This window comes from Nerophis lumbriciformis, linkage group LG16 (assembly GCF_033978685.3).
Source record: "Nerophis lumbriciformis linkage group LG16, RoL_Nlum_v2.1, whole genome shotgun sequence".
Lineage (NCBI taxonomy): Eukaryota > Metazoa > Chordata > Actinopteri > Syngnathiformes > Syngnathidae > Nerophis > Nerophis lumbriciformis.
In genome coordinates, this window is record NC_084563.2 from 43,993,670 (window position 1) to 44,014,736 (window position 21,067).

At 39.2% G+C, this 21,067-nt stretch overlaps 1 protein-coding gene across 2 annotated transcripts in view; it reads left to right on the top strand.

The window, feature by feature from the left end:
* LOC133617284 (ras and Rab interactor 2-like) overlaps positions 1–21,067 on the top strand; it is a 112,070-nt gene that overhangs the window by 30,645 nt on the left and 60,358 nt on the right. For both annotated transcript variants that reach the window (XM_072914938.1, XM_072914939.1), the window contains exons 3-5: positions 10,421–10,515; positions 12,956–13,154; positions 20,352–20,466. In XM_072914938.1, the coding sequence (XP_072771039.1) occupies positions 10,421–10,515; positions 12,956–13,154; positions 20,352–20,466 (409 nt within the window). The remainder of the gene's footprint in view (positions 1–10,420; positions 10,516–12,955; positions 13,155–20,351; positions 20,467–21,067) is intronic.

A 21,067-nucleotide genomic window follows, 5' to 3' on the forward strand; every position in this document is an offset into this window, starting at 1 on the left:
CTTGCGTATTACCTTAGATTGGTAGACAACTGATGTTTGTAAGCATCCCCCGTTGAGGGGGCAATCAGGTTTCTTTCGACAGTTACATGCTTTGTTGGTTTTGGAGTCGTTCTGACTGGGGGTCGACGGCTCATTTGCAATTGTTTTGTTGTGGTTTGAGATGATTTGTCGTATATTGTTCATGCAGCTGTAGCTCAATTTGATGTTGTTCTTGTTGAATACTTTTCTTAGGTTGTTGTCTTTGGGAAAGTGTTTGTCAATCAGGTTGAGGAATTTGTGTCCAATGTTCGTTGAGACGTTTTTGCTGTATGGGGGGTTGTACCAGATGATGCCGTTTCGTTTTCTGTTCTTTTTTGGCTGGTTTCCTGGCGTGGGTTCATAGGTGAGGGTGAAATTGTATCCGCTTTCATCAAGGGCTTTTTGGTACGGGGGGGTTGCTTGGTCAAATTTACTAGATGACAGCATCGATAGCCTTTTATTGATTCCGGTAGGTATTCTTTTCATGGTGGTGGGTGGATGGTTGCTGTCATGGTGCACGTATTGGAGTGTTGTGTTGGGTTTCGTGAATGGTTGGTAGCTGTTATTTCTCAGGTTGAAAGTGACGTCAAGGAAGTTGACGGTTTGCTTGTTGGTTTCAATCGTGATCCGTAGGCCGTTCTCTTTGAAAATTTGGCATATGCGCTTCTTGGTATTCTCGCTGCTCCTTGGCGAGGCGCGACACACTGCCAGTCCGTCATCACGGTAAATACCAAGGTTCAGATTGAGGCTAGCGAGCTGGGAGAGGAGGAAACTCCCAAAGAGTTCACACGTTTCTGCTCCGTCAAAACTTCCCATAGTGACGTCAAATGTTGCATTGTTCTTTTTTTGCCATGGTGTACTGTTGTGGATGAGAATGGAGTTTTTTGCGTGGATGATGATGTTTCTTTCGTTGCCTGTGATTGAGTCGTAGTCTGAGGCGAAGTCTAGTGCTTGAGTCAGTAGGTCTTGCGTGATGGAAGGGTAAAATTCCTCGATATCAAAGGAGATAAAGTTGTGCTGTTGTTTGTCTTGGATGTTGTTGAACCAATTGATTACTGCTGCTGTATTTCTCCATTGGTTGAGTGGTGTTTTGTCCTTGATTTTTGTGTTGACTCTGTCCAGGATTATTTTGCTGATTTTTCCTATTTCAGATTTAGTTGGGTTTATTAGTCGGCATGTTGGGTTATTTGCAAAGTTGGGTTTGTGATCCTTCAATGTGATGAAGGCTTCCTTGTTGGCTGTGGCGTCCACCCTGTCCATTGAGGACAGGGCTTTTTGGTACGGGGGGGTTGCTTGGTCAAATTTACTAGATGACAGCATCGATAGCCTTTTATTGATTCCGGTAGGTATTCTTTTCGTGGTGGTGGGTGGATGGTTGCTGTCATGGTGCACGTATTGGAGTGTTGTGTTGGGTTGGCTGTGGCGTCCACCCTGTCCATTGAGGACAGGGTGGACGCCACAGCCAACAAGGAAGCCTTCATCACATTGAAGGATCACAAACCCAACTTCGCAAATAACCCAACATGCCGACTAATAAACCCAACTAAATCTGAAATAGGAAAAATCAGCAAAATAATCCTGGACAGAGTTAACACAAAAATCAAGGACAAAACACCACTCAACCAATGGAGAAATACAGCAGCAGTAATCAAATGGTTCAACAACATCCAAGACAAACAACAGCACAACTTTATCTCCTTTGATATCGAGGAATTTTACCCTTCCATCACGCAAGACCTACTGACTCAAGCACTAGACTTCGCCTCAGACTACGACTCAATCACAGGCAACGAAAGAAACATCATCATCCACGCAAAAAACTCCATTCTCATCCACAACAGTACACCAATGCAAAAAAAGAACAATGCAACATTTGACGTCACTATGGGAAGTTTTGACGGAGCAGAAACGTGTGAACTCGTTGGGAGTTTCCTCCTCTCCCAGCTCGCTAGCCTCAATCTGAACCTTGGTATTTACCGTGATGACGGACTGGCAGTGTGTCGCGCCTCGCCAAGGAGCAGCGAGAATACCAAGAAGCGCATATGCCAAATTTTCAAAGAGAACGGCCTACGGATCACGATTGAAGCCAACAAGCAAACCGTCAACTTTCTTGAAGTCACTTTCAACCTGAGAAATAACAGCTACCAACCATTCACGAAACCCAACACAACACTCCAATACGTGCACCATGACAGCAACCATCCACCCACCACCACAAAAAGAATACCTACCGGAATCAATAAAAGGCTATCGATGCTGTCATCTAGCAAAGCTGAATTTGACCAAGCAACCCCCCCGTACCAAAAAGCCCTTGATGAAAGCGGATACAATTTCACCCTCACCTATGAACCCACGCCAGGAAACCAGCCAAAAAAGAACAGAAAACGAAACGGCATCATCTGGTACAACCCCCCATACAGCAAAAACGTCTCAACGAACATTGGACACAAATTCCTCAACCTGATTGACAAACACTTTCCCAAAGACAACAACCTAAGAAAAGTATTCAACAAGAACAACATCAAATTGAGCTACAGCTGCATGAACAATATACGACAAATCATCTCAAACCACAACAAAACAATTGCAAATGAGCCGTCGACCCCCAGTCAGAACGACTCCAAAACCAACAAAGCATGTAACTGTCGAAAGAAACCTGATTGCCCCCTCAACGGGGGATGCTTACAAACATCAGTTGTCTACCAATCTAAGGTAATACGCAAGGACATTAACACATCCGACACATATGTAGGATTAACCGAGGGTGAATTCAAAACCAGATGGAACAACCACAAGGCTTCTTTCAGGAACAAAAACCTGCGAAATACCACAGAACTCAGCAAACACATTTGGGACCTCAAAGACAATAATGTTGAATATTCAATAACATGGCAAATTCTTGCATCCAGCACACCTTACAATAGTGGTAATAAAAGATGCAACCTATGCTTGAAAGAGAAACTGTTTATTATCTACCGTCCAGACCTGTCATCCCTCAACAAGCGCAGCGAAATTGTAACAACATGCCGCCATAGACGGAAACACCTCCTAGGTAACACATGAACCAATCACCACGCCCCTAGGCCAGCCTGTACCCACCCACTCTGTGCCCTATATAAACCATGGTATGCGAATGCTCCCATTAAAATCTCCTGACGATTGAGGGTACCCCCCTCATGAAACAGGCCTGTAGAGATGAAATAGTCTTGTGATTTTTTCCCCCACACATACATATATTGCGCTCTACTACGGTATCGAGCACTATTTTTTGGATAACCTTATTAAGACATATATATATATCTATATATATATATATATATATATATATATATCCATCCATCTATTTTCTACCGCTTATTCCCTTCGGGGTCGCTGGAGCCTATCTCAGCTACAATCGGGCGGAAGGCGGGGTACACCCTGGACAAGTCGCCACCTCATCGCGGCCAACACAGATAGACAGACAACATTCACACTCACATTCACACACTAGGGCCAATTTGGTGTTGCCAATCAACCTATCCCCAGGTGCATGTTTTTGGAGGTGGGAGGAAGCCGGAGTACCCGGAGGGAACCCACGCAGTCACGGGGAGGACATGCAAACTCCACACAGAAAGATATATATATATAAAATAAATAAATATATATAATATATATAAATAAATAAATAGATTGGTAAATAAATAGATTCGATTTTCAAGTTTGTTGTGAGGTCGTTCCATTCCTTTATGGCTCTATATGAAAAGGCTGATTGTGCAAAAGATGTTTTACATCTGGGTACGCTACACTGCCCCCTGGTGGAGGCTCGTGTGTTTCTAGTTGTCACAGCAGATGTAAACTGGACAAAGTGCTTAAGTGGCGCTGGTGCAGTGTTATTTATGATTCGACGGGCCATTCGTATTGATACTAATCTTTGAATGTTAGCTAAATTTAACAATCTATATTTTTGGAGAACTAAACAGTGATGGTGGTGTTGTGGTTTTCGGTCAAGGATTTGGAGCGATTGTTTGTGCAAGGTTTCCAATGGCCTCAGTGTCATTTTGCTTGCCTGCGACCAGCATGTTATACAATAATAAAAACGAGACATAATCATTGCATTAAAATAAGTTTGAGCTGCCTCCAGTGTTAATGAATTCCTGATACATTTGAACATTTTTATGTTGTATTTAAGACTCTGGCACATCTGTTTGATATGTTTTTTAAAGCCAAGTGTTGGGTCTAAAATGATTTGGGATTATGGGTTTGGTGTTAGCGAGGGGTGTATTTTGTAGCGTCCTGGAAGAGTTAGTGCTGCAAAGGGTTCTGGGTATTTGTTCTGTTGTGTTTATGTTGTGTTACGGTGCGGATGTTCTCCCAAAATGTGTTTGTCATTCTTGTTTGGTGTGGATTCACAGTGTGGCGTATATTTCTAACAATGTTAAAGTTGCTTATACGGCCACTCTCAGTGTAACCTGTATCGCTGTTGATCAAGTATGCGTTGCATTCGCGTATGTGTGCGTACAGAAGCCGCTCATATCTTGTGACTGGGCGGGCACGTTGTTAGAAGGGATGAAAAGCGGGACGTGACGACAGCTCGTAGAGGACGTTAAAAGCAGTGCCTGTAAGGCACGCCCCCAAAACTGTAGAATACGAGATATAATGACTGATGAACACCTTTGTTCGATAATGAAGGTTGCCTCAGCTCAAAGCCTGAGCCCCGACATTAATGAACTAGCATCCGAGAAAAGATGGCAGGTATCTGGCTTGGGCACATCAGATTAGATCAGTGTGTTGCAAACTGAGCAGTTTAAAGTCCAGAATGGTTGGTTTATTCTTTATTTTATTTTCAAATTTATTAGCCTGTGGAAAAAGTTAATGTTGATATTTACCTCAGAAGGCTGCAAATAGAAAAGAGGCATTACATTTTTATTTAAATTGTATTTGATATGCCATTGATATTTTTGAATTATTGTTATTATTATTTGAAACTCGATTTTGCATGTCACTATAAAGTTATATAAGCCTTGCTTGTTCAATATTTAATGCTAAACTTGTTTGGGTCCCTATCAAAAAGGGCTTTGTTCAGTTTTAAATTTTGGCCCACTCTGTATTTGAGTTTGACACCCCTGCTGTAAATGCACAGTCAAAGAGTAGACCTTACTTGTAAAAGTAAAAACATTTTATCAAGCATAAGGTGGCAATTGTTTGTCATTGTTTGTTAGACTGTTACAAGTATCAGCTCTGATGGTATGGCCATAGAATTATTAATAACATTTTGCTCTTGTGAGTCCTTTAAAGAGTTACTTTCTACCCCACCACCCACACTCCCGTTAATGGTAAAAGTTCTAAACCTGCAAATTTTACAGGCCGAAGGAAAAATGCAGGAAATGTCAGTGATCTAATACACACTGAATGTTGTGAGGCTTTTTAATTGACTTTGCAGCTTTTTCCATCCTGATCCGCCCTGTGAAAGCACTCGGCCTGTGTTTCAATCTGGACCAGAAGGATCATTTCTAGCTGTAGCCATGCTGAAAATCACTTACTGTCCTCGACACACATTCATACAGGCTTTACCGGTGCAGACTTCATTAGTAACTGCACTTTTTTGGGGGAATTTTGCCTATTATTCACAGTAATTATGAGAGAGAAGACAAAATGTTTTTGGACAGATCGGCTGGTTCTAGGGAGCGAGCAATTCATCTAGCTATCTGCCTCTAAATCAGTTTAAAAATGCATTTTAAAACCACCAACAATACTTCATTTATGTTCAATCAATCAATCAATGTTTATTTATATAGCCCTCAAAGGGCTGCACAAGCCACAACGACATCCTCAATACAGAGCCCACATAAGGGCAAGGAAAAACTCACCCCAGTGGGACGTCGATGTGGTAACAACACACAACAACAGCAGTCACGTTTTCGTCTACCGTAAAGCAGTTAGTCTGCCGTAAACAGCAATGTTGTGACACTCTTAAACAGGACAATACTGCCATCTAGTGCATTTGATGAAAGCACTTTTGTGCGTGCCACGCAGCAATGCATCAACAGAGAGGGTGTTCAGCATGGTTAGAAAAATAGAACAAGGATGGACAATTCAACCCTTAACTCAACAATGAGTAGATGAGTGTTATGTGTGTGTATATGTGTAAATAAATGAACACTGAAATTCAAGTATTTATTTTATATATATATATATATATATGTCTTAATAAGATTATCCAAAAAAATAGTGCTCGATACCGTGGTAGAGCGCAATATATGTATGTGTGGGGAAAAAATCACAAGACTACTTCATCTCTACAGGCCTGTTTCATGAGGCGTTCCCTCAATCATCAGGAGATTTGATGATTGAGGGAACCCCTCATGAAACAGGCCTGTAGAGATGAAGTAGTCTTGTGATTTTTTCCCCACACATACATATATATATATATATATATATATATATATATATATATATATATATATATATATATATATATATATATATATATATATATAATAAAATAAATATATATTTATAGCTAGAATTCACTGAAAGTCAAGTATTTCTTGTATATATATATATATATATATATATATATATATATATATATATATATATATATATATATATATATAATAAAATAAATATATAATAAAAGAAATATATATTTATAGCTGGAATTCCCCACACACACACACACCTCCCGAAATCGGAGGTCTCAAGGTATATATATATATATATATATATATATATATATATATATATATATATATATATATATATATATATATATAATAAAATAAATATATATTTATAGCTAGAATTCACTGAAAGTCAAGTATTTCTTGTATATATATATATATATATATATATATATATATATATATATATATATATATATATATATATATATATATATAAAATAAATATATAATAAAATAAATATATATTTATAGCTAGAATTCCCCACACACACACCTCCCGAAATCGGAGGTCTCAAGGTTGGCAAGTATGTGGTCTGGAAAATACGGTAGTTGTAAGTTGGTCAAGGTGATAAGTTACTGAGTGATGCTTTATGCATAAAGCAATGAAGTGATTATTTCCTCCAGAATTCTTGCTCTTGCAACATATTGTAGTTGTACATGTCCTGGCCAAAGAACATAGTTCCTAGTATCACTGTTCTGATAATGTTGTCTCTGTTTTCATTGGAGTCAGCATCATCATCCTGTTTGCACTGGGCAGATTTCACAATGCAGGGGCTTACTTGTGTTATTGTTTTGCTTTTTCTCGACCAGACCAAAACATTGGGGGAGAGTGTGACGCATTTAGCAAGGCGGGCTCTGCAAAGCACAGTTTTGGGGGAGGAGGGACTTGGGAATTCTGTGGTGATAGTCACTTAGCACTTTGAAATACTGCACTCTACTGGCCAAATGGGGTAATTAGGATTTTGTTAGAAACCCTAGGATTTTCACATTCATACTCTTATGATCATTACATTTATTGACAATTAGTTTCTACATATGGAGTTTTTCCTCATATTTGCAGATCTAATTTGTTTTGACACAATTTTTAAGTTTTTTTTTTGTCCATTCACCCAGAGGACAGACTGTTCTGCTTTCTTCTTCATCCTGAAGTCAAAACTATTTGTCCTCCTTCCTCCCAAACCGGAAGCTTAAACTCGCCGAAGTTGTTGTTCTAATGGCATTTCACTTTTCATATGTAGACAAACTAACTGTTACTGGAAAAAAAGAAGTATTTTGTAGTAAGAAAAAGCTAAATAGCATACACTATCTCAGTGTTTTTCATCCTTTTTTGATCCAAGGCGCATTTTTTTCTTTGAAAAAATCCACCAGCAGAAATCATTAAAAAATGAAACTCAGTAGACAAAAAGTCGTTGTCACAATTATTGGATATGACTTTAAACCTTAACCAACCATGCATCACTATAGCTCTTGTCTCAAAGTAGGTGTACTGTCACAACCTGTCAGTGACTTATTTTGAGGTTTTTGGTGTTTTCCCGTGCGTAGTGTTTTAGTTTTTGTCTTGCACTCCTATTATTCCTGTTTTGTTGGTATATTCCTCTTGCAGTTTCATGTCTTCCTTTGAGCGCTATTCCCCGCACCTGCTTTGTTTTAGCAATCAAGAACACTTAAGTTGTTGCTATCTTTTTTTGTGTGGACATTGTTGATTGTCATGTCATGTACGGATGTACTTTGTGGACGCCGTCTCTGCTTCACACGCTGTAAGTCTTTGCTGTCGTCCAGCATTCTGTTTTTGTTTACTTTGTAGCCAGTTCAGTTTTAGTTTTGTTCTGCATAGCCTTCCCTAAGCTTCAATGCCTTTTCTTAGCGGCACTCACCTTTTGTTTATTTTTGGTTTAAACCTAGTTCATAGTTGTTAGTTTCCTTTAATGCCAAACAAACACATACCAATCGTTGGTTAGAAGGCGATCGCCGAATTCGTCCTCGCTTTCTCCCGTGTCGCTGGCTGTTGTGTCGTTTTCGTCGTTTTCGCTTGCATACGGTTCAAACCGATATGGCTGAATAGCTTCAGTTTCTTCTTCAATTTCGTTTTCGCTACCTGCCTCCACACTACAACCATCCGTTTCAATACATGCGTAATCTGTTGAATCGCTTAAGCCGCTGAAATCCGAGTCTGAATCCGAGCTAATGTCGCTATAGCTTGCTGTACTTTCCGCCATGTTTGTTTGTGTTGGCATCACTATGTGACGTCACAGGAAAATGGACGGGTGTATATAACGATGGTTAAAATCAGGCACTTTGAAGCTTTTTTTAGGGATATTGCGTGATGGGTAAAATTTTGAAAAAAACTTCGAAAGATAAAATAAGCCACTGGGAACTGATTTTTAATGGTTTTAACCCTTCTGAAATTGTGATAATGTTCCCCTTTAAGCATTAGTATTTACCTGCACGTTGCCTCCCGCTGTCGCCTGCATATTGTGATCACGTCAAACCATCGTCGTCTCACACGACCTGTTCTCGACATCTACAAAGCAATTAGCTACCGGCTGCCACCTACTGATATGGAAGAGAATAACATGCTGTTTTCCTGTGTGTAGTGTTTTAGTTCTTGTCTTGTGCTCCTATTTTGGTGGCTTTTTCTCTTTATTTTGGTATTTTCCTGTAGCAGTTTCATGTCTTCCTTTGAGCAATATTTCCCGCACCTACTTTGTTTTTGTAATCAAGAATATTTCAGTCGTTTTTATCCTTCTTTGCGGGGACATTGTTGATTGTCATGTCATGTTCGGATGTACATTGTGGACGCCGTCTTTGCTCCACAGTAAGTTTTTGCTGTCATCCAGCATTCTGTTTTTGTTTACTTTGTAGCCAGCTCAGTTTTAGTTTCGTTCTGCATAGCCTTCCCTAAGCTTCAATGCCTTTTCTTAGGGGCACTCACCTTTTTGTTTATTTTTGGTTTAAGCATTAGATACCTTTTTACCTGCACCCTGCCTCCCGCTGTTTCCGACATCTACAAAGCAATTAGCTACCGGCTGCCACCTACTGATATGGAAGAGAATAACATGGTTACTCTGCCGATCTCTAGACAGCACCGACACTCAACAACGGCACATTATTTGCAGATCATAATTACGGGTTTACAAAAAATATTTTTAACCCAAATAGGTGAAATTATATAATCTCCTACGGCACACCAGACTGTGGTTGAAAAACACTGCTCTATGTAACATTATTACTCTCTGTCATCCTGCCAATAAATAAGTGCACACACAACAATGGCGCCATGTAAATAGTCTTGCATGACATCTGGGGTGTTTCATGCCTTCCTGCTCAGATTTATCACTGCCAGGATTGGAGCACTGTTTGTCCTACAGCCTGCATTGGGGGGGAAAAAACTGGGTAAATACTGTCCTGTTAGTCAGACGTACCCTGACATAACAGCCACAGGTTTGGACGAAGCCCAAGGAATTGATTTCGGTTTTATCTGAAATGGTATGCGAACATGTCGACACGAGAGCCGCGGACAAGTCGGAATGAATGTTTGACTAATAGTAGAGACAAGGACAAGACAAGACAGGCAGGAAGAGCCAATTCATAAGAAAGCATTTGCCTGAAAAGAAACAAAGGAACTGGGAAATATCCTTCTGGAAACGGCAGAGTTCTTAACAATCAAGATGAGAACTGAACAAGGTGCACTTAACTGATTTTTTTTTTTACAAAAGCCCGTTTTTGTCACACTTTAGACGTAAGTATGCTCAATGCTTTGTGTCATGTTTCCTGCCGGTACGGAAATAAGGCTCATAGAGCAGGAAGAGTGACCAACCCTTTCCTTGTTACAAGCCTGATCAGTCTGTCTAGATCGTGCTGTCAAAGTCGCGCTCGAACTCTTGGTTTGGTGTACCCCTGCCGCCCCTAATCCTCCTCGCTATCCATCTAACCCTATCACCCTTTTTCCCTTGCAGCTGATTGATGCATTTGCCCTGGAGATCGGGGAGTTGAAGAAAGAGATGGTCCACACCTCTCCAACAGTGGAACAACAGCCCATAGACACAGAAGGGTAAGTCACTGTTTAATTTCATCCAAACTTTTTATACCGTAGTGTTTAAAGGGGAACATTATCACAATTTCAGAATTGTTAAAACCATTAAAAATCAGTTCCCAGTGGCTTATTATATTTTTTTTTCCAAAATTTTACCCATCACGCAATATCCCTAAAAAAAAGCTTCAAAGTGCCTGATTTTAACCACCCGTCCATTTTCCTGTGACGTCACACAGTGAAGCCAACACAAACAAACATGGCGGAAAGAACAGCAAGCTATAGCGACATTAGCTCGGATTCAGACTCGCATTTCAGCGGCTTAAGCGATTCAACAGATTACGAATGTATTGAAACGGATGGTTGTAGTGTGGAGGCAGGTTGCGAAAACGAAATTGAAGAAGAAACTGAAGCTATTGAGCCATATCGGTTTGAACCGTATGCAAGCGAAACCGACGAAAACGACACGACAGCCAGCGACACGGGAGAAAGCGAGGACAAATTCGGCGATCGCCTTCTAACCAACGATTGGTATGTGTTTGTTTGGCATTAAAGGAAACTAACAACTATGAACTAGGTTTACAGCATATGAAATACATTTGGCAACAACATGCACTTTGAGAGTGTAGACCATACTTGCCAACCCTCCCGGATTTTCCGGGAGACTCCCGAAATTCAGCGCCTCTCCCGAAAACCTCCCGGGACACATTTTCTCCCGAAAATCACCCGAAATTCAGGCGGACCTGGAGGCCACGCCCCCTCCAGCTCCATGCGGACCCTCCAGGAGCAATGTTGTTGTAATATATTGAGTTGGAGGCAATAAACAGGTGAGGGGATGAAGTCCATTTCTTTACTGTACACTTCAGAACAGACTCACACACTTGACGTCAGGTGCGCAACACCACGTAAATCGTTGGCCAACCAAAAAGTAACCCCAGTACTCTATAGCCAACATTCACCAGGAGATGGCAACAGACAAACATAGATCACTCTATTACATTCCAGTCTCTCCATGTTTTCTCCATGGTAACATGTGATCCACATGCACTGTCTCTGTCCCTCTTGATATATATATATATAAAAATATATATATATATATATTTATTTTACTATACATATATATATATATTTATTTTACTATACATATATATATATATATATATATATATATATATATATATATGAAAAAAAAATAAATATATATATATAGGGGACGGCGTGGCCCAGTGGAAGAGTGGCCGTGCGCAACCCGAGGGTCCCTGGTTCAATCCCCACCTAGTACCAACCTCGTCATGTCCGTTGTGTCCTGAGCAAGACACTTCACCCTTGCGCCTGATGGGTGCTGGTTAGTGCCTTGCATGGCAGCTCCCTCCATCAGTGTGTGAATGTGTGTGTGAATGGGTAAATGTGGAAGTAGTGTCAAAGCGCTTTGAGTACCTTGAAGGTAGAAAAGCGCTATAAAAGTACAACCCATTTATCATTTATATATATATATATATATATATATATATATATATATATATATATATATGTATATATATATATACATATATATATATATATATACTGTATATTTACCGTATATGAAATACTTGACTTGGTGAATTCTAGCTGTAAATATACTCCTCCCCTCTTAGCCACGCCCCCGCCCCACCCCGACCACGCCCCCCACCCCCCACCTCCCGAAATCGGAGGTCTCAAGGTTGGCAAGTATGGTGTAGACAGCCCAGTTTTCATCAATTAATATATTCTGGAGACATACCCTCATGTCAGCAGGCCAGGGAAGCTAGGGTCGATATTCTTCTCTTGATCATCTTCGGGACGGTGTGAGCCAAGACATCCAGGGGGTTTAGCTCGCTCGTCTGCGGGAACAAACTGCCGCCATTGCTTGCCGTGCTACCGAGGTCCTTTGTCCCTGAATTGCTCACACACTCCGGCAGATTCAATGGGGGTCTGGCGGCAGATTTCTTTGACTTTATCGTTGGAAATGCATCTGCTTTGAGTGTCGCAGGATATCCACACATTCTTGCCATCTCTGTCGTAGCATAGCTTTCGTCGGTAAAGTGTGCGGAACAAACGTCCAAATTCTTGCCACTTTCGCATCTTTGGGCCACTGGTGCAACTTGAATCCGTCCCTGTTCGTGTTGTTACACCCTCCGACAACACACCGACCAGGCATGATGTCTCCAAGGTACGGAAAACAGTCGAAAAAACGGAAAATAACAGAGCTGATTTGACTCGGTGTTTGAGAAAATGGCGGATTGCTTCCCGATGCGACGTCATCTCTCCGAGAGCGAATATTAGAAAGGCGTTTATTTCGCCAAAATTCACCCATTTAGAGTTCGGAAATCGGTTAAAAAAATATATGGTCTTTTTTCTGCAACATCAAGGTATATATTGACGCTTACATAGGTCTGGTGATAATGTTCCCCTTTAACTGTTTTTCTGCTCCCTGTGCCAGACCGGAGAGCGCGGGGAGTGGCGTTTATCTGGAATCCCCCAATTGTGGCGGAGTGAGGTGTGAAAGGGATTATGGATATGACTCGTTACGGAGGAGGATGAGCGTGTTGGACAGACTGAGTAAAACCCACCCAGTTTGGCTGCTGCTTGCAATCAGTGAAGAAGAGGCGACACACATCCTGCTCAAACAGCCGCCAGGGGTGAGGACGTCCTTCAATATATATTAAGTAACATTGTTATTAGAGATGTCCGATAATGGCTTTTTTGCCGATATTCCGATATTGTCCAACTCTTTAATTACCGATTCCGATATCAACCGATACCGATATATACAGTTCCTTCCGCCCGAATGCAGCTAAGATAGGCTCCAAGCGGTAGGAAATGGATGGATGGATACATTCTTTTTACGTAAAGAGTATAAAAAAAAATCTGCCGATGTTACCACTGTTTTAATACAGAAAAAAAACTGGCAGCTTAGTTGCCAGTAAAATATTGTACTGTAAAATATATGGTGTTTTTTTTTAAATTATTATTATTTTTACAACATATTACTGTAAATACAAATACAGTACCGCTGTTTAATGTTATTTTGGCAACTCAGATGCCCGTTTTTTACCATAATAAAATGTGGTACCATAAAATCATCAATAGATGTCCGATAATGGCTTTATGCCGATATCCGATATTGTCCAACTCTTTAATTACCGATTCCGATATCAACCGATACCGATATATACAGCCGTGGAATTAACACATTATTATGCCTAATTTTGTTGTGATGCCCGGCTGGATGCATTAAACAATGTAACAAATAATAAATCAATAATAAATCAACTCAAGTTATGGAAAATATGCCAACATGGCACTGCCATATTTATTATTGAAGTCACAAAGTGCTTTTTTTCTATTTTTTTAACATGCCTCAAAACAGCAGCTTGGAATTTGGGACATGCTCTCCCTGAGAGAGCATGAGGAGGTTGAGGTGGGCGGGGTTTGGGGGGTAGCGGGGGGTGTATATTGTAGCGTCCCGGAAGAGTTAGTGCTGCAAGGGGTTCTGGGTATTTGTTCTGTTGTGTTTATGTTGTGTTACGGTGCGGATGTTCTCCCGAAATGTGTTTGTCATTCTTGTTTGGTGTGGGTTCACAGTGTGGCGCATATTTGTAAAAGTGTTAAAGTTGTTTATACGGCCACCCTCAGTGTGACCTGTATGGCTGTTGACCAAGTATGAATTGCATTCACTTGTGTGTGTGTATGAAAAGCCTTAGATATTATGTGACTGGGCCAGCACGCAAAGGCAGTGACTTTAAGGTTTATTGGCGCTCTGTACTTCTCCCTACGTCCATGTACCACTCCGTACAGCAGCGTTTTAAAAAGTCATAAATTTTACTTTTTGAAACCGATAGCGATAATTTCCCATATTACATTTTTAAGCATTTATCGGCTGATAATATTGGCAGTCCGATATTATCGGACACCTCTAATTGTTATGATGTAATACCTGGTTCTCTTTAGGGGGTCGATGAAGGTACTCCAGAGGGTACTAAAATAAAAAATACACCGCATTTTTTTTTTACATAAATTAGCCGCACCACACTGCAGATACATACCTGTACGAAAGATTTTAACACGGCAGTAAAACGGGAGATCAAACAAAACAGAAGTCATCGTCATGAACCCACGAGCTGTGGAAGCTACCTCTCCAATCAACTTAACGGACTCAATAACTTCACACTGACGTTATGGTGATTTTACTATAACATTTATCAACGACAACACTACAAAAATAATGCCATCGTAAGTTAATAATCCTACCACAGACACTTGTAAACTTATCAGTAGAGATGTCCGATAATGGCTTTTTGCCGATATCCGATATCCCGATATTGTCCAACTCTTTAATTACCGATTCCGATATCAACCGATACCGATGTATACATTCGTGGAATTAACACAATATTATGCCTAATTTTTTTCTGATGCCCCGCTGGATGCATTAAACAATATAACAAGTTTTTTTTTAAAAGAAATCAACTCAAGTTATGGAAAAAAATGCCAACAAGGCACTGCCACAAAGTGCATTATTTTTTTTAACATGCCTCAAAACAGCAGCTTGGAATTTAGGACATGCTCTCCCTGAGAGAGCATGAGGTGGGCGGGTTTGGGGGAGGCGGGGTTGAGGTAGCGGGGGTGTATATTGTAGCGTCCTGGAAGAGTTAGTGCTGCAAGGGGTTCTGGGTATTTGTTCTGTTGTGTTTATGTTGTGTTACGGTGCGGATGTTCTCCCGAAATGTGTTTGTCATTCTTGTTTGGTGTGGGTTCACAGTGTGGCGCATATTTGTAACAGTGTTAAAGTTGTTTATACGGCCACCCTCAGTGTGACCTGTACAGCTGTTGACCAAGCATGCCTGGCATTCACTTGTGTGTGTATGAAAAGCCGTAGATATTATGTGATTGGGCCGGCACGCAAAGGCAGTGCCTTTAAGGTTTATTGGCGCTCTGTACTTCTCCCTACGTCCGTGTACCACTCCGTATAGCGGCCTTTTAAAAAGTTATAATTTTACTTTTTGAAACCGATACCGATCATATCCGATATTACATTTTAAAGCATTTATCGGCCGATGATATCGGCAGTCCGATATTATCGGACATCTCTAATTGTTATGATGTGATACATGGTTCTCTTTAGGGGGTCGATGAAGGTACTCCAGAGGGTACTAGAATTAAAAATATACTGTATTCTCCGGGCGACACAGCCACCAAATTTTAGAAAAACATTTTTTTTTACATAAATTAGCTGCACAGCACCGCAGATACATACCTGTACGAAAGATTTTAACACAGCAGTAAAACGGGAGAACAAACAAAACAGAAGTCATCGTCATGAACCCACGAGCTGTGGAAGCTACCTCTCCAATCAACTTAACAGACTCAATAACTTCACAGTGACCTTCTGGTGACTTTACTATAAAATTCATCAACGAAAACACTACTAAAAGAATGCCATAGTAAGTTAATAATCCTAACAGAGACACTTGTAAACTTATTAGCATATTCGCTAATGCTGGGGATGCACGAAAACACTCCCACACACATCACACATGGGACGGTTTAGTGAGTATGAATAGTTTTTGTTATATTGTAAAACATACAAACGTTGCTTGGAGTGATGAATGAAGAATCATTTTAAGCAGAAACGATTTTGGCGTTTATACTTCCGGTTCAAGGAATAAAAGAGGAAGTACGTATTCAATAGTAAAAACAATAACACACTTTTTTCAGTGTCACTGTTGGTGTAATATGCATATTATTTGTTGAATACAAAACATTATGCTGGCGAAGAAATCTATAGATTAGCCACACCGTTTTATAAGCCGCAGAGTTCAAAGCGTTGGAAAAAGAACAGAACAATACAGAACTTTTATGGTGGTTTTCATCTAATAAAACGCGAGAGAATGTAAAAAAAAAACCACCACAAAAATCTCGGAAGTTTTTAAATAATTTGTATTGGAATTTTATGAATGCTGTCGATCTTTTTTAGGGTTGTCCTAAACTGATATTGATATCGTATATCAGTTTAATCAGCAAAAAGCAAAGTATCAGATTATATCACTTGCAGCGTGTTTACTTGTGCAAAGCTAGACACTGTAGGCTATAGGCTACTAGGAGCTAACTAGCAGCTACACAACAGCTCAGCACACAATAGCAGTCTAAAACAGAACATTTGTCAATATTAACAAGTATCAAATAATTATAGTTGCATATTATTTACACATACAAAAGCCTCCAAGGCAGAAGCATATAATAAAGTATCCGGTAACTTAATGAACTATTGTCGCCAAAAAACAGTTACTACACCACCTCACTTAATAAGTCCATTCCATCCATCCATCCATTTTCTACCGCTTGTCCCTTTCGGGGTCGCGGGGGGTGCTGGAGCATATACATTTAATAATAAATATAGTATTTTTCATACCTGCCATTGTTCTTTTTTTGAATAATTGAACTTGATCAAGCCTTTTCTTTAAGATGTCAATAAACTTCTCTATCAATCGATCAATTTTCTAACATTTCACACTAAAAAAAGGATATTCATGTTGATATTATATCGGATAATATCGGTATCGACCAATACTCAAGGCTCATATCTAAAGTGAAAACGTTCTATTGGGTCAGGCCTAATCTTTACTGAAAATTTTTTGAGAAGCACTGCACTGCAAAAACTGGAATCTAAGTAAGATTAAATATCTCAAATAAGGGTGATATTTGCTTATTTTCTGTCTGATTAAATAATTCTTCTCACAAAGCAGATTGTATGTTAGTGTTTTACTTGTTTTAAGTGTTTTGGTCCTAAATGATCGCAGTAAGATATTACACTGCAAAAAGTCAGCGTTCAAAAACAAAGAAAAAAAAATACAAAAATGAGGGTTATTTTAGTTTAACTAAGCAAAATTATGCCATTATCTTGACATAATGATATGCGCTCGGCATCATGATTTTTTTTTTCATGCTTGAAGTAAGAAATTATTACTTTAAAAAAGTAGTTTTATACTTGTGAGTGTTGATGACACAGCTTTGTATCAGTTGATATTCTAGTTTCAAGCATGTTTTACTCAATATACACTGCAAAAACTGAAATCTAAGTAAGATTAAATATCTCAAATAAGGGTGATATTTGCTTATTTTCTGTCTGATAAGATCATTCTTCTCTCTAAGCAGATTTTTTGTTAGTGTTTTACTTGTTTTAAGGATTTTGGTCCTAAATGACCTCAGTAAGATATTACAGCTTGTTGCTGAGATTTTATGATCTATACTGCAAAAAGTCAGTGTTCAAAAGCAAGAAAAAAAAAATACAAAAATGACGGGTATTTTATTTGAACTAAGCAAAATTTTCTGCCAATAGAACAAGAAAATTCATCTTGTCGAGACTTTCCAAAACAAGTAAAATTAGCTAACCTCAATGACCACAAAAAAACCTTAAAATAAGTATATTCTCACTAATAACAAGTGCACTTTTTTTGGTAGGAAAACAAATGAGACCTTTTTGCTCAATATGTTGAAAAATATTCTTAAATGAAGTAAATGCTAGTGCCATTATCTTGACATAATGATATGCGCTCGGCATCATGATTTTTTTTTTTCATACTTGAAGTAAGAAATGATTACTTTAAAAAAGTAGTTTTATACTTGTGAGTGTTGATGACACAGCTTTGCAACAGTTGATATTCTAGTTTCAAGCATGTTTTACTCAATATAGGTCATCAAATCTCAGCAACAAGCTGTAATATCTTACTGAGATCATTTAGGACCAAAACCCTTAAAACAAGTAAAACACTCTAACATAAAATCTGTTTGTGAGAAGAATGATCTTATCAGACAGAAAATAAGCAAATATCACCCTTATTTGAGATATTTAATCTTACTTAGATTTCAGTTTTTGCAGTGTACAGCTTGTAGCTGAGATTTTTTGAGTAAAACATGATTGAAACGAGAATATCAACTGATGCAAAGTTGTGTCATCAACACTCACAAGTATAAAACTACTTTTTTAAAGTAATCATTTCTTACTTTAAGCATGAAAAAAAAATCATGATGCCGCATATCATTATGTCAAGATAATGGCACGAGCATTTACTGAATTTAAGAATATTTTTCAACATACCGTATTTTTCGGAGTATAAGTCGCACCGGAGTATAAGTCACACCTGCCGAAAATGCATAATAAAGAAGGAAAAAAAGCATATATAAGTTGCACTGGAGCCCGGCCAAACTATGAAAAAAACTGCGACTTGTAGTCCGAAAAATACGGTATTGAGCAAAAAGGTCTCTTTTTTTTTCTACCAAGAAAAGTGCACTTGTTATTAGTGAGAATATACTTATTTTAAGGTATTTTTGGGTTCATTGAGGTTAGCTGATTAGGGACCGCAATGTCCCTTTGGGACAGAGGACCCTATTGTATTTTGTGCGTTTTATTATTATTATTCCGCCGCCTCTTTGAGCTCTCATTTGACCCCCTTAACATGCTTCAAAACTCATCATATTTGAGACACACATCAGGATTGGCGAAAAATTGCCATCTATTAAAAAAACCAAACCCCAAAACTCAAAATTGCCCTCTAGCGCCCCATAGGAAAAAACACAGACAAAACTGCTTGTAACTTCCGGTAGGAATGTCGTAGAGACATGAAACAAAAACCTCTATGTAGGCCTGACTTAGACCTAGATTTCATACACTTCAGCAAAAATCAACAGGAAGTTGGCAATTCCCCCACCTAAACAAAATGTTAGTAAAAACAGTCACTTTTGCCTCTTTGAGCTGTAATTTGACCCCCTTAACATGCTTAAAAACTCACCAAACTGGACACACACATCAGGACTGGCAAAAATTGCGATCTAATAAAAAAAAAAAAACCCAACCCCAAAACTCAAAATTGCGCTCTAGCGCCCCCTATGAAGAAAACACAGACACAACTGCTCCTAGGAGGAAAACTCAGACAAAACTGACTGTAACTTCCAGTAGGAATGTCTTAGAGACATGAAACAAAAACCTCTATGTAGGTCTCACTTAGACCTAGATTTCATACATTGACATCTTTCAGCAAAAATCAACAGGAAGTTGGCAATTCCCCCTTCAAAACAACATTTTAGTAAAAACAGTCACTTTTGCCTCTTTGAGCTGTTGTTTGACCCCCTTAACATGCTTCAAAACTCACCAAACTGGACACACACATCAGGACTGACAAAAATTGCAATCTAATAAAAAAACAAAAAAACAACCCCAAAACTCAAAATTGCGCTCTAGCGCCTCCTATGAAGAAAACACAGACACAACTGCTCCTAGGAGGAAAACTCAGACAAAACTGCCTGTAACTTCCAGCAGGAATGTCTTAGAGACATGAAACAAAAACCTGTATGTAGGTCTCACTTAGACCTACATTTCATATATTGACAACCCCCAGCAAAAATCAACAGGAAGTTTGCAATTCCCCCATCAAAACAAAAGTTTTGTACAAACCGGTCACCTTTTTTCAAACATTATCTCCTCTGAGCGCGTTTGTCATGTCGGCTTCAAACTAGCACAGAAGAGAGATTGAACCCTTCTGATTAAAAGTTGACCAAATAGTTTTAATTACTGTTTTGGTTTGGATTTTATGTGCCGTCAAAGTCGGTCCCGTCCATCGCTGCTTGCCGCTTTAATTTGACTTGTTTTGGAAAGTCTTGACCAGCCGAATTTTCTTGTTCTATTGGGAGATAATTTTGCTTAGTTCAAATAAAATACCCCTAATTTTTGTATTTTTTTTTCTTGTTTAACACTGACTTTTTGCATGGTGCTATAAGCGATATAGAAATAAAATATGTTAAAAAATATGTTTTCCATCTTCCGTGACATTCTGGTGCAGGTGTTCCTGGTAAGGAAGTCAATGGCTCTGCAGAGGAAGGTCCTCTCTGTACGTGTGAAAGAGGATCGGTCAGGAAGCTCCATCAGCCACTTTCCTGTCAGAGAAAGCCAGTATAGTAAGTTCCAGGACTCTTTCACTTCACGCAGTGTGCTTTAACTTATACATAACAATAATATCCACAACTATAGTATACAATTGCCCTCAACTACAATGCACCTTCCAGAATTTGGAGGAAAAATGTTGAAAATGCACCGAAATATATTCCTAGAATTTTTGAGCAGTCATTTTTGGAGATTTTTTTTAATCCTGCTAACAATCTGTGAATTTGTTGTGAACGTCTAATGCAGTATTTTTCAACCGTTTTTGAGCCAAGGCACATTTTTTTCATTGAAAAAATGCGGAGGCACACCACCAGCAGAAATCATTAAAAAAAAATTCTCAGCAGCCGGTATTAACAGTAAAAAGTCGTTGTCGCAATTGTTGGATATGACTTTAAACCATAACCAAGCATCACTATAGCTCGCTCTTGTCTCAAATTAGGTGTACTGTCACCACCTGTCACATCACCCCCTGACCTATTTTGAGTTTTTTGCTGTTTTCCTGTGTGTAGTGTTTTAGTTCTTGTCTTGCGCTCCCATTTTGGTGGCTTTTTCTCTTTATTTGGTATTTTCCTGTAGCAGTTTCATGTCTTCCTTTGAGCGATATTTCTACTTTGT